Source organism: Bactrocera dorsalis, chromosome 4 (genome assembly GCF_023373825.1).
Source record: "Bactrocera dorsalis isolate Fly_Bdor chromosome 4, ASM2337382v1, whole genome shotgun sequence".
Taxonomy (NCBI): domain Eukaryota; kingdom Metazoa; phylum Arthropoda; class Insecta; order Diptera; family Tephritidae; genus Bactrocera; species Bactrocera dorsalis.
Genome location: NC_064306.1, coordinates 19,692,807 through 19,707,365, shown reverse-complemented (window position 1 = coordinate 19,707,365; position 14,559 = coordinate 19,692,807). Strand labels below are relative to the sequence as shown.

The window sequence follows — 14,559 nt, the reverse complement described above, 5'->3', positions numbered from 1 at the left end:
ACGGTCCAATGATTCCACCAGCGTACAAACCACACCAAACAGTGCATTTTTCGGGATGCATGGGCAGTTCTTGAACGGCTTCTGGTTGCTCTTCACCCCAAATGCGGCAATTTTGCTTATTTACGTAGCCATTCAACCAGAAATGAGCCTCATCGCTGAACAAAACACGCGCGCGAAACACATTTCGAACCGAACACTGATTTTGGTAATAAAATTCAATGATTTGCAAGCGTTGCTCGTTAGTAAGTCTATTCATGATGAAATGTCAAAGCATACTGAGCATCTTTCTCTTTGACACCATGTCTGAAATCCCACGTGATCTGTCAAATACTAATGCATGAAAATCCTAACCTCAAAAAAATCACCCGTTATATAGCTCTCGAATGACGTCGAGTTTTTCCAACAATTTTAATTACTAACAATTTTACAACAACAAATAGGTTGTTGTTGTTGTTGTTAACGGTTAGGATCTAACCCCGTTTGGATCGGTGAGTACTACAACAAATAGGTCGATTTTTTCGTCTAAAATCGTCATTTTGGCTTGAAAATTGTACCATAAAATTAAAAATTAAAAAAAAAAAACTCGACGTCAATTGAAAGATAAACTAATAAACTAAAGAAAGCATTTTGATTTTTTGGTTTCAGATGATCCAGTGATGTTGTAGGCTGGTCACCGCACAAAAACTTCTTTTCGAGGTACTTGCGGAGATCGACGATAAATCCGTTATTCTTCGCTATTTTGCGATAAAATTTTTTTAAGTATCCTTCAAATGTTGTACTTTCATATAATAATAAGTAAAATAAATCTACAGCAATAACCTTTATATATATAAATCTTCTGACCGTGTGTTTGCATTTGAACTGCTCCTAAACGGATGGACCGATTTTGATGAAATTTTGTGTGTATGTTTAAGGAGATTCGAGAATGGTTTAGATTTACAATTTGGTCCACTGGAAAATGTTTTTTAAATTAATTTTTCATTTGTAATTAATTGCTAATTTTAAATGTTTGACCGATGGATGGCGCTACCATCGCAGTATTCAATATTCAAACCTTAAATTGGCGTAAACGTGTATTAAACAAAACGATGCCAAAGTAAAAGGCGACATCTGTAGATCAAGTTTTCATATTGTAGACAGAGTTGTTCGTTCTTAAGTAATAAATTGGGTCATTCAATACATCTATGGGTAGCTATAATATTTTTTTCATACCTGCTAACTATTGGAGGGGGTATCTTGACAGGCAATTTACAATTGCAAAAGGTCTGGCATAAAAAATAGTGGCATAACTGAAGTGTTGATAAAAAGGTCTATTAAAATTTTAGATATACAGAAATCTTTTCGGAGCATTGCACAGAGCAATGCAATATTTAAACGGGAACGATGAATACATACATATATGCGTACAATTTCAAACTGATTCTCCCTGAAAAATATTAAAATTGCTAAATATTAGGAATGGTAGAATAGAACTGCAATCAAACACACAATGCAATGAATTAAAACTGGCTCATTTATCATTCGATGAATAATATACCACGGGCATCCCAAAAGACTAATGCCATAACCTTGCCACCCGATTTTTTTGTCTTTCCACGCTTGTGAACCATTTCTTAATACGCAGACTCGATTGATTTCACTGATGCACAGCCCAAATTCAATAGTATTTTTACTCCAAAAACCAATTCTTTCTTAACGCACGAAATTCTTTATGATTCATTTTTTTGTAAACTAACACAAGTTGCTTCACCAAAAATGCGATTATTCCTTAAATAATATTTATAATCTAACTAATAGAAATCATATAGATGGTATTAGTAGTACTACCTATGTAACAGCCACAGTAAAACTTGGGCGGGTCCTCTAGTTTTTTCTAAAAAATGCATGAAAAAGGTCTTTTTTCGACGAAACAAAAACAAAGTCTTAGTAAATTATTTGCGTTAAGGTTGTGATTTGTTTGCGAGATTAGTTGCAAGTAAACTTTTTAATAGACAGCCGTGTGAAATATTTAAAATAGGACGTTGCAAGAGCTCCAGTGAAAAGGAAAGACGCCAAATATGGAACATGTTCCAGGACGGGAAAAATATGAGTGAAATTGTCCGTTGCCTTAGAAGTTCACCGACAAAAATTCAAAACGCTCTAAGATATTATTATAAGAATAAAACATTTGCAAAAAAAGAGATCTAGATACAAAAAACTCACAAAAAGAGAAGATTCCCTCAATGTTCGTCAGGCGCTTAAGGATCCTTTTGCAACTTCCTCACAAATACGAGCTTCAATGCACGAGGAATATGGCAAAAACCATTGCCAGTAGGACAGTTAGACAGTGATTTTTGGAAAACAACTTTCGGGGTTGCCAACGTTTAAAACAGCCAAAAGTTACACACAATAATCGAAAGGCTCGTTTGAAATTTTTCAGGTTGCATAGGGGTTCTACTATTTATTTATGAAATTCTGTGGTTTGGAGCGACAAATCGAAATTCAACGGTCCTGATGGCAGAATTTAGGTGCGACGCCTCCCCAAGTAAAGAATTGGACCTAAGATACACAAGGAAGACGATTAAGTTCGGTAGGGGAAGTGTTATGGTGTAGGGTCGCTTTACGAAGCATGGTGTTGGTCTAGTGGTGGTGGTATAGTGCAGATAATGAGCAAGCTAGATTCTGTAGCACAACAGAACTTGGTTGAAAATAATTTCGCACGGTTTTAGGAAGAATTACCGTTATCTGTATTCACCTCCGTAGTTTTTCAACAGGACAATGTGGCCATAAGTGGAACAAGATTCACAAAAGCTCTTCGAAATATTCTGTCAAAATGACTTACAAAATTAATTATTGAAATGGAAAACAAAACATTTTTCACGATTTTTCTTCCGGAAAAATGTGAGGACTTTAGAGAAACTTTAACCAAATCGCTTTTTTCCGATGAAAATAGATTAATTTTAAAGTATTTTAAAAAATTGAACGATAACAAATATTAAAAAAACTAATATACAGAAACGTTATAGTGAAGTGTTAGTAAGTGAAAAGTGCATAATATAAGTGAAAAAGTTACTCACAATATACAAATTATCAATGTAAAAGTTGTAAAATTTTCAACTTTAAATGCAAATATCTTTAAAATTATAAGTCAGCGGCAACTATATATATATTTTCGTAATCTGGAGAACGTCACCTTTCCAGTGATACCCATTTTATCCCCGAAATCCGGGGATGCTATTCTAAATCCCAGCCAATTGGACTTATTTTATCCATAACACACATCATATTTATTGTTTACATTTTTTTTGAAATATTTAATGCCTAAACAAAGCTAGTATTTAAGTTTACTACACATTCGTTCGTCGTTCGTGGTTGTGTACGTTAGATTTTATTCATATCGTGCGCACATATACGTACTCGCTGCATAATTTCTCGTTACTTGGTGTACGCGCAATTTAACCTAACTTTGACAGTTTGAGCTTCAACTCGTTATAGTTTCCGCGTGTTTTTTATACTTTTCATTATAAAGTTAAATCTACAATTTATCGGGTAAGAACGTAAATTCTTTTCGCAATGCCCCCTGGGGCCAACAGGCTGGGGGATAATAGGTTTGCACTATTATCACCGAGTCCAAAAAACAAGAGAAAAAATCCAGAAAATTCAACGCTGGAATTTTTCTCGGAATTACCTATTACTAAGAAGGATGATCCCAAGTACCTCGTAATCAAATCACAGGAAACCTATTGCATCCACTTCTTGCTTTGCAGTACATAAAGGTATTCAGGCCATAAGCAAAGACATTATCAAAATCACATCGCTTCGTGACGGCAGTCTACTTCTTTTGGTGAAGAACAAAAAAAATCGCTGACAAATTTTTACAAACCAAACATCTTCCCGGAGCTGGTGCTGTTGAGGTATCTCTTCACAACTCTCTGAACTCAGTAAAGGGTACAATTTACGCACCATTTATCTGTCAACTTGCTGATGACAAAATAATTGATGGTCTAAAAGATCAAGGAGTATCTGATGTTTATAAATTTACCAAGATAAACAATGGTGATCGTGAACCTACTGGTGCTTTATTATTAACTTTTGATAAATATACTTTACCTAGTCGAATTGAAGTTGCCTGGTGTACCCTCGATGTCCGTCCGTACTATCCTAATCCCATGCGCTGCAAGAATTGTCAGTTGCTGTGTCATTCTGCTAAGCGATGTAATAAGACAGCATCTTGTGCTATCCGCAACCTACCCCCAAATCATACCCCTCCCACTGAATCCTCTAGAGTCAAATGTGCTAACTCCGATGGTGAACACCCTTCTTCCTTTAACGCCTGTCCAAAATATGTCCAGTCTAAAGAGATACTTAAAATTAAAACTATCCACAAGTGTTCGATGCGTAAAGCCATCAATTTATACAAATCTCAAATGCCTTCTACTCCCTCACCATTCTCTTATGCTAATGTAACAGCTTCCAACAACAATACATACTCAAAAAATACATCAACATCGAAAAAAACTTCAAACACTAATGATTCTAATTACAACATTAAAGCTACAACTTCAAAAAATAATGCTTCATCTCCTACCAACATACATTCAATCCATAATGATTGCCCCGAAACCCCTTCTCCCTCCGTTTCTTCCCTATACAATTCTCCTTCTCCACCCTTCTTACCCCTTTCTTCTCCTACCACTATAACCCGTTCCACAACTTCACCTGTACCCACCTCTCATCCACAATCACATACCCATAGATACATAATTCTAGATATTAATTCCAATTAAAACTTACATTTTTCATACATATATACTTTATTTTCTTTATTTTTTCTATGTTAACTTATCTTCAATGGAATATTAACGGATACATTAATATCTACTTTGAATTGCAATTCCCAAGACAGCCGGTTCTACGCACCGGAATTGACTCGGATTTCATCCGACCAAGGGCTGTTGTTTCGGCGATCTAACCCCGTTTGGATCGGTGAGTATTAATTTGTGTTTGTCGTCATTGGAGCAACGCCTTGCAGCAGGGTTGCTCCGTATCCTCCTGACTCGTGCTGGCATTGAGTCCAACCCGGGCCCGGAGGAATTTTTCTGCTATGTCTGCGCAAAAAGGCTCCATCCAAACTCCACCTCGGTCAGGTGTAACACATGCAATGGATGGAGCCATCTTAAGACCTGTTCAGGCCTTAAGACCCACAGGGAGTGGACCACGCGTTACGTGGCCCCATGTTGCCTGCGCAATACTGCGATACAAGCCTCTACGGCTGTGCAATCTGCACATAGTTCGCGCGCCGCGCCGCCACTCAACCAGAGTGGCCAACTGAGGACCTCTACGGTCAGGAACTCAATCAGGCAACATAGCTTCCACTCTGACTTGTCCCCCCCCCCCAACCTTCATCCCGCTCCAATCCTCGTGCGAGAACCAATCAGCAACTCTTGGTTCCTCGCACAGTCTGTTCCGTGTGTCAGACCGTCATACGTCGGAATGTCACATCGGTCAAGTGCAATTCCTGCGCTGGCTGGTGTCACTTCCCGACGTGTTCCGGCCTGCGCACCACACGTGAGTGGAGTGTATCCTACGTTGCCCCATGCTGCAGGAGTCTGCCCCCGCAACTCACTACAGTGGCGTCGCCATCCAACACCCCAGTGCGACAACCGCCCCTGCGGGTTCTGCAGCTGCAACAAACACCACCAACACGTCACTCCCTCACCCCCAGGATCACCCACGGACACCCGCGACAAACCCGACTCCTTCAATTTAACTGCAACGGACTCCAGAGCAAGATCGAGGAGATAGTTGCACTTATGAATCGGGAACGTGTATCGATAGCTGCGGTCCAAGAAACCAAGTTAAACAGCCGCTCAGATCTTCTGAGTTGTGCAGGTTTCAACGTTATACGTAAAGATCGCGAGCGAGATAGTGGTGGTGGCCTAGCCTTCATATTGCACAACACCGTGCAGTATCGTTTAATCGAAGAAGACATCGACCCCAGGGATACTACCCTAGAATGTCAGGGCATAGCTATCCGGTCAGGCGATGTCGAGCTCGAAATATTTAATATATGGGCATTTCCAACGGTCGCGAACCGTACGTTCGCACGCATTTATAGTTCAAAAAACAAGGAAAAATAAATTTGTCTTAATTTTTTTTTTATGTTTCGATAGCATATTGCTGGGTCTTTCGTTGGTGCAAAAGGTAGGATCTTTCGATTTTTATTTTTTAATATGTTAGCGACAAACATGTGGTCGCGAACGTACGAATAATGGAAGTTGCTTTTGGGTGCAACTAGAAAAACGCAAAAAATAGCGAAATGGAGCAAAATATTCTAAAAGGATTAATTTATATTAAATTGGAATAAAGTAACTACCTCCTCACTAATTGCACGCTGAAATTTTTCCATTGGTTTTTTATTTATAAGGTTGAGTACCGGTCGCGAACGTACAAGTCGCGAACGTACGATTTTTCCATCAAGTTTTTATTTGGATTTTGGAAACCTTTTCATAAATAAAGCAAACTGATACCTGCAATATTCGGTATATCCTTCCATTTTCGATATAAAGTTGGAGATATCTCGGAAATTGTGTCAGCTCCAATATATAAAATTTTAATTAAAGTAATGTGCTCTTGTGCACAATTGTGAAAAGAGAATGCATCGTTTAAAACGACATTTTTTGTTCTCGTAATTTGCCAGATTTTTCTTTTCACAACTGCTCCAACGCCACCGACTGCACCTTTACCATGTGACTTTGCAAAACAGTTCCACTCAAGTTTTTTACAACCAAATTCGGCCAGTAAATCAGGTAAACTCCAAGCAATAAACTTATCACTAATACTGCAAACGACTTAGTTTCATTAAACAACTTGCTTATAGTTGAAATGTGCGCTTTGAATTTCATTTTGGCACACCAGCCTATAATTTTCCGCAAAATCTATTTGTAGGACAAGTACCCCAGGCGTGATATTTTTCCTTACGTTTTCAAAATAATTTTGTTGTGCTCGCTTTTCAATGAAATTTTGCTTGAAAATTGGCAGTTGAACTTGTAATTCATGGAGCAAGTCCGATAACGCAGCAACAGTGCAAGTCAAAATTACACGATCGTCCACTTTCCTCCAGTACTGCCATTTAACATTTGCGTCCATTTTTGACAAGTATTATATCTTTTACATCTTTTGTACACAATTTTCATTTTCGATATTGCAACAAACTAATTTTAAGAAAAAAAATCAATACTTACGGTCGCGAACGTACGAAATTTTGAAAATCGAAATAAAAAGTTTGATGCACTGTTTACCTAAAGTAATTTTGTTTTCTGATAACGGATGCTTAACTTGCTTTAGTCGTGTTTTTTTAGGCACTTGTTTGCACTCAATGTGAAGTAATAGCAATAAATGACGTTTTCGGTCGCGAACGTACGATTTGATCGTAGATAATAAGAAAAATAAAAATTTACCGTTATTCGATTTTTGTTTGGCCTCTTTGCATTTTTCTCTTCTTATTTGGTATTAATAAAGAGATTTTGTGGAAAAGTATAACCATAACATAAGTTATTCATATAAAATAACTCTAGAGAAAAAATACCTCTAGAATAGCTCAAAGTAAAAACAAATAAGTTTTCAGGTTTCAGGTCAAATTTTTCATGAAAATACCAAAGAGAGGTTATGAAAACATTATATTCAAAAAATTTAAACATCTTTGTAAAATCTTATTAAAAAAAATTTTATCTTTATTATCATTTTAATTTTTGGTCCTGGTTGACGATTATGTGGAAATGCTCATATACATCCCCCAGTTACATGTTGCCCTACAGGATATCACCCGAATATAGGTGCGCTACTTCGTGGTGAAAACCGTATGGTACTAGGCGACTTTAACGCGCACCACGATCTTTGGCATTCCTGCCTGTCAAATGATAGTAGGGGGATGGAGCTGGCGGAACAGATTGACGATTCGACATTCTGCACAATGAATGACGAAGCCCCCACCAGAGTTATGGGCACCTGTAATAGCTCGCCAGATATTACCATTGCTAGCGGTGGTCTGATAAATAGCATAACCTGGCGACCTATGCTAACCCTCGCATCAGACCATCTGCACATAATTATCTCGATCGAGAAGCCTCCTGATTTCGTTTCTGTGGACAACCGCACCTTCATTAACTTTAAAAAAGCTAATTGGGTCGGCTTCACAGAATTTACCGAGAGCACCTTCAACGCTCTACCCATTCCTACGGACGTATGCGTTGGCGAGCGTCAATTCCGCAAGGTGATCGCAGCAGCTACCGCTCGCTTCATCCCGGCTGGAAGAATAGCGGAAATCCGCCCCAATTTCCCAGCCGAAGCAGCAGTTCTAGCTAATGAGCGCGACACCTTACGCCATGCCGATCCCGGGGATCCCCGAATAAGGGATCTCAATTTGGAGATTCGGCAATTGGTAAATCAACATAAGCGGACGAAATGGATAGAGCACCTGAAGTCCTGCAACCTCTCCACCGGTGTGAGTAAGCTTTGGGCTACTGTCAAAGCTTTGTCTAATCCGAAGAGACATGATGGCCGAGTTGAAGTTCAATTCAATGGTCATGCCTCTTCGGACCCGACGAAGTGCGCGAGCTACTTTAGCCGGCAGTTTACACTGCACCCTTCGGTAGACAAGGCCAAGAGATGTGTTAACCGACGGCTGCCCAAAATGCCAAACAACTGCGCGCCACTTACTTTCACCGATGAGGAGGTTCAGGGTGTCATCAACAAGGCAAAATCCTCCAGATCCATCGGCCCAGACGGAATCAACATGCTAATGTTAAAGCATCTAGGCTCGACGGGAGTAAAATATCTCACCAAGGTCCCCAACCTGTCGCTCACCACTCTTCAAATACCCGATGTGTGGAAAGTCGGAAGAGTGGTCCCACTACTGAAACCTGGGAAACCCGCCAACAAAGGGGAATCTTATCGGCCGATAACTCTCCTCTCCCCAGTAGTGAAGACACTAGAGGCCTTGTTACTCCCGACCTTCACTCACCACCTCAGCCTAGCCAGCCACTAGCATGGTTTCCGCAAAGTGCACAGCACCACCACAGCACTTAGCGTCATAAACGCCCAGATAGTTCGTGGCCTCAACCAGAAACCACCCTGCGAAAGAACGATCCTCGTAGCGTTGGACCTGTCAAAAGCTTTTGACACGGTCAACCACACAACGCTACTGCAGGACATTGAAAAAACCAGTCTCCCTCCAGGGCTTAAGAGGTGGACCATGAACTATCTGAACGGTCGTCAGTCATCCGTACTATTTCGAGGTGAAACATCTAAACTTAGAAGAATTAAACAGGGGGTTCCGCAGGGTGGTGTCCTCTCCCCGCTACTGTTTAATTTCTATATCTCGAAACTCCCTCAACCACCAGAGGGGGTCTCCATAACCTCGTACGCTGATGACTGCACGATATTGACGTCGGGCAATGGAATCGATGGCATGTGTTCGAAAGTAAACAGCTACCTCTCCGACCTTTCTCGTTTCCTCACTGCACGAAACCTCCAACTTTCACCCACCAAATCCACAGCGACTATATTCACAAACTGGACGAAGGAGTATAGACTTGAACTTAATATTGCAGTCGATGGCGTCAAAATTCCGACTGTCAATAACCCTAAGATTTTAGGCGTAACCTTCGATAGTCTATGCTCCTTCTCTCCCCATACGACCGCGATTATCGCCAAGGTACAGAGCCGCAACAAAATCCTCAAGTCGCTAGCCGGCAGCACATGGGGAAAAGACAAAGAAACGTTGTTGGCAACATACAAGGCAATCGGCCGGCCGGTCCTCAACTACGCAGCACCGATATGGTCGCCTGGATGCAGTGGTACGCAGATGAGGAAACTTCAGACCTGCCAAAATACAGCACTCCGGACCACGACGGGATGTCTCTTGATGTCTCCCGTTGAACACCCCCATAATGATACGCGCATGCTTCCTGTAAAGGAGCATAATCAACTCCTCTCCAGGCAGTTCCTGCTTGGTTGCTTCCGTAGGAATCACCCCTGCAGCCATCTGCTTGGAGCGGAACCGCCTCCCAGGAGCATCAAGAGGTCATTCCTCGACTATGTCGACGACATTGAACAGTACGCCGACCAGACTTCGGACGCAACTAACTTTCGACAGGCACTGACCGCCATTCACAGTGGAGCCATCAACACCTTCACCGACTCCCTTCCCGTGAATGGCGTTCTTGGAGTCAAACCACCACCTATTGCAGACGAAGAGCTCCAGTTGCCGCGAGTGACCCTAGCGCAACTTCGTTCTGGATACTGTAGCAGGATAAACTCCTACTTATCCAGAATCGACCCCGACATACCCAATGTATGTCCTGCATGCAACGAGTCTCCGCATGACACTTGCCACCTCTTTGCATGCCCCACAAACCCTACCCATCTAACACCCTCTTCCCTTTGGTCCGACCCCGTCGAAACAGCACGTTTCTTGGGCCTACCGTTAGATGACCTCGACGACAACACAAACAACCCTTACCATCCTAACGGGGATTAGCTAACCGCTAAAACAACAACAACAACAACAACAACAACAACATAACTTGAACTTGAAATTTTAATTAAAATATATAACCCCTCTGTAATATTATTAAACGAAACACATATTGCAAACAATATATCAGCTCATACTCCAAAAGCCTATACTGGTCATTTTTATAACCTTCCCTCCGTCACACCAAGCAAACAAGGTATTGCAATCCTGATTAAGAGAAGTATACCGCATACTCACTCAACTCCTCTCAAGGCAATCTACTATATCCACAGGATGTAGCTTTAGAATTCGCCAAATTTTTACATGTAGTTTTAAGACATTTAATCAAATGTAGGTTGGCCCCCGTATATTTAGTTTTGTTAAATCCTTTCTTTCTAAACGTAAAATCAAAGTTCTTATTTCCGGCACATCTTCACCGACTCTTCCTTTGGATAACGGCACTCCTCAGGGATCATCGTTATTAGTTATTCTGTTCACCATAGCATTTGATGTAATTAGCTCTATCCCTTCTTCCTTCCCTAATATTCAGCATCAATTATATGCTGATGATCTCCTTCTATTTTCAAAATCTTGACCTTATTTCTATATCCTCTACCTTTGAAGAAATCCTTTCTCAACTAACCCTATGGTCCCTTTCCACAGGCGCATCAATATTGTACTTAAAATCCAGTTTACTCCACATTTGTAAAAAACATAATTGTCATTTTCCACTGATTTTATTCAACAATGTAAATATTTCATGTTCTCCTACACTTAAGTTTCTTGGATTAATTCTAGATAGTAAATATGCATTCAAACAACATTGTCTATATGTTAGATATAGAATTACTAAAAACACAAATATTGTTAAGAACCTTAAAGAATGTGATCTATTGAGGAGAATTTAAGCCAACACATTTATTCAACTGACAGCTAATAGCCTCTGAAGCTAGTGCTGTTTTTTTTTAGGTTGTACATATGTTATTAACATTGTATAAGCTTTTATAAAAAAATAAAAAATAAATAAAAAAGTTTACTACATTGCCACGTGTGTCACCAATGTAGTAAACATAATACCATTACACCTTTACTATGGTATTGTTACTACATGTCTGTCTCGGATATTTGTGGATATACAAATTGAAATTTTAAGTGTAGAATTTGTTATAAATCGGAGAAGCGCGCACTCTAAATAGTTGAATTTTTGAACTTTAAAGACAAATATCAGAAAAATCAAATCAGCGGTAATTATATACTGTGAGCGTCAAAAATAAGTAAACAGCAGTTCTATCAATATTAAAGTGTTTATAACAACGCAGTCTTTAATGCAACAATAAAAAGTTGTATTACAGAATTCAAGGCTTATATTATAAGAGTTTAACTTAGTATAAATAATAAACAGAAATTAACCACAGCCAAAAATAATTCACTTAAAGTAAAAATACTCTCGTTTTTTCGCGTCAAAAAAAAGTAAACAGTAGCAACAACCGTTGTTTGTTTTTAATACTTATTTCGGCGAAGCGCCAAATACCCTTTGTAAAGGGTTATTATTCAAGAGATTAAGTGCAGTAAAACATATTTTTTATATCATTATGTTTTTTTTTTTTTGAGGTTAAGTCGCTAAAATATCAATATTTGTAATGACCAAGCGAACGACCACTGAAACGGTTAAAAACTCGGGGAAACTTTAGTATACGATCCCACGATTTCAGGGTTAAAAGTGGTATGGTTGGATAGAGCTGCTGCTCCAGATTAAGAAAATATATAATTGTTGCCGCCGCAAACTTATAGTTTTCGAGATATTTGCATTTAAAGTTGAAAATTTTGCAAATTTTATCTTGCAATTTCTCGATTTCTAGTAATTATTTATTTCATATTATGCACTTTTTATGCACTTATACTTTATTACATTGTTTCTACATATTTATTTTTTAGTAATTATTTAGTTATTTGCTTCAAATAAGCATTTTATATTTTACACAATTTTAATTCCATGCACAATAACACATAGTATTCCGTGTTTACAGATATTAAGTGTTGCCATAATTACACATTTATCAAATGAATATAATCGTGGGATGGTATACTAAAGCCGACCCAAAAACTCATATTAGATTTGCACAAAAAAGATAAATCTTTGCGCGAAATCGAAGAAATAGTTGGAAGACACTATTGCACAATAAAAAAAAATTATTGATAAACATGGTACACATCAGACTGTTGAAAATTTGTCACGGCCGAGCCGACCAAAGCGCCTTACTGACACTGAAGCGCGATAAATAGTACGGGAAGTAAAAACAAATCCAGCTTCAAACGTTGCTCAAATATCAAAAGATATAGCGGAGACATCGGGTAAACCAGTAAGTGCCAGTACAATCAGGAGAACTTTGCACAAAAGCGGTTTGCGTGGACGAGTACCACGCCAAATGGCCTATACATCAAAAGCGAATAACAGATGAACTTGAAATTTGCAAAAAAGGGGTCATATTTAGAATAGCATCCCCGGATTTCGGGCATAAAATAGGTATCACTGGAAAGGTGACGTTCTCCAGATCACGAAAATATATATATATAGTTGCCGCTTGGCGCGCCGCGCATCAAAAAAAATAACAATGGCAGCACTTTTCTCATTGTGCAAATGCAGAGAATTGTAACTAAAATAAAATAATTAAAATAAAGCTTTATTTACAACAAATATTAAAAAAATGAATATGCAGAAACGTTATAGTGAAGTGTTAGTAAGTGAAAAGTGCATAATATAAGAGAAAAAGCTACTCACAATACACAAATTATCAATGTAAAAGTTGTCAATTTTTCAACTTTAAATGCGAATATCTCGAAAACTATAAGTCAGCGGCAACTATATATATATATTTTCGTGATCTGGAGAACGTCACCTTTCCATTGATACCCATTTTATTCCCGAAATCCGGGGATGCTATTCTAAATCCCAGCCTAAACAAAATACTAGAATCAATATTAATTTAGTTTACGTACACAGATTTTAACTTTACAGAACTCTGTTTACTTATTTTTGACGCGAAAAAACGAGAGTATTTTTAGTTTATGTGAATTATTTTTGGCTGTGTTTAGTTTTTGTTTATTATTTATACTAAGTTAAGTTCTTATAATACAAACCTTGAATTCTGTAATACAACTTTTTATTGTTGCATTAAAGACTGCGTTGTTATAAACACTTTAATATTGGTAGAACTGCTGTTTACTTATTTTTGACGCTCAGAGTATGTACATATATTTCTAACTTCGAAATCGGGGGATGCTATTCTAAAATTCACCAAAAATTTAAAATTTGTAAAAACTTGAGTGATATTAAAAATAAAATATTTCTAATAGGGCTTTATAAACTCTCTTAACATCTAAAATTGTACGATATTTGTACTAACCTGTGTATTAAATGATCAACCGCCGAATCTAATATGGATCCCTGTAACAAGAATTCTTGATTTGGAATAATGCGGCTTTGAAGAGCTGTTGATAACAATTCTTTGGAATTTGTTATTTGAGTCATTTGCATTTTCACGCTAGATCTCAGAAATAAGATTGTTTACCTTTACAAATATTTGTCCTTCATATCCATCATTATCGATAATTCTGGTTATGTTATTGTTAAATGTACTAAATTTCATTAAGCCATGTTCACATAAAATAGATACTACCAGATATATTGTATATCAAATGCAGAGATAAAGAGATGTTTAATGCTATGTTCAGACCGACACTTCATCACACGATTTCGGCTGTTGAATGGATTATCCCACTAATCTTAAAAATTTATCAAGATTTCACCATACAAAAATGACAGTTCCAAATCACTTCATTGAAATGATTTGAAACTGATCCACGCTAAATCTGTCCGTGCGACTCTGATTTTGCGCAATATACTTGTCAGCACTGGAAAAATACTAGTCAGCACTGGAAAACTGTTACATTATCACAGCTGATTTAGACACTACAAAGGGAAAAAAATGTAAACAAACAAATTTTTTTTAAAGCAATGAATCTAATTTCACCTGAAAATCGACCAAGCAAATGAAAAAATGCAT

At 38.3% G+C, this 14,559-nt stretch overlaps 1 protein-coding gene across 1 annotated transcript in view; it reads right to left on the bottom strand.

Moving 5' to 3' along the window:
• LOC105226850 (mediator of RNA polymerase II transcription subunit 18) overlaps positions 1 to 14,106 on the bottom strand; it is a 33,881-nt gene extending 19,775 nt beyond the window's left edge. The window contains exon 1 of the mRNA XM_049454734.1: positions 13,900 to 14,106. Within this exon, the coding sequence (XP_049310691.1) occupies positions 13,900 to 14,030 (131 nt within the window). The 5' untranslated portion in view covers positions 14,031 to 14,106. The remainder of the gene's footprint in view (positions 1 to 13,899) is intronic.
• Positions 14,107 to 14,559: the final 453 nt, after the last annotated feature.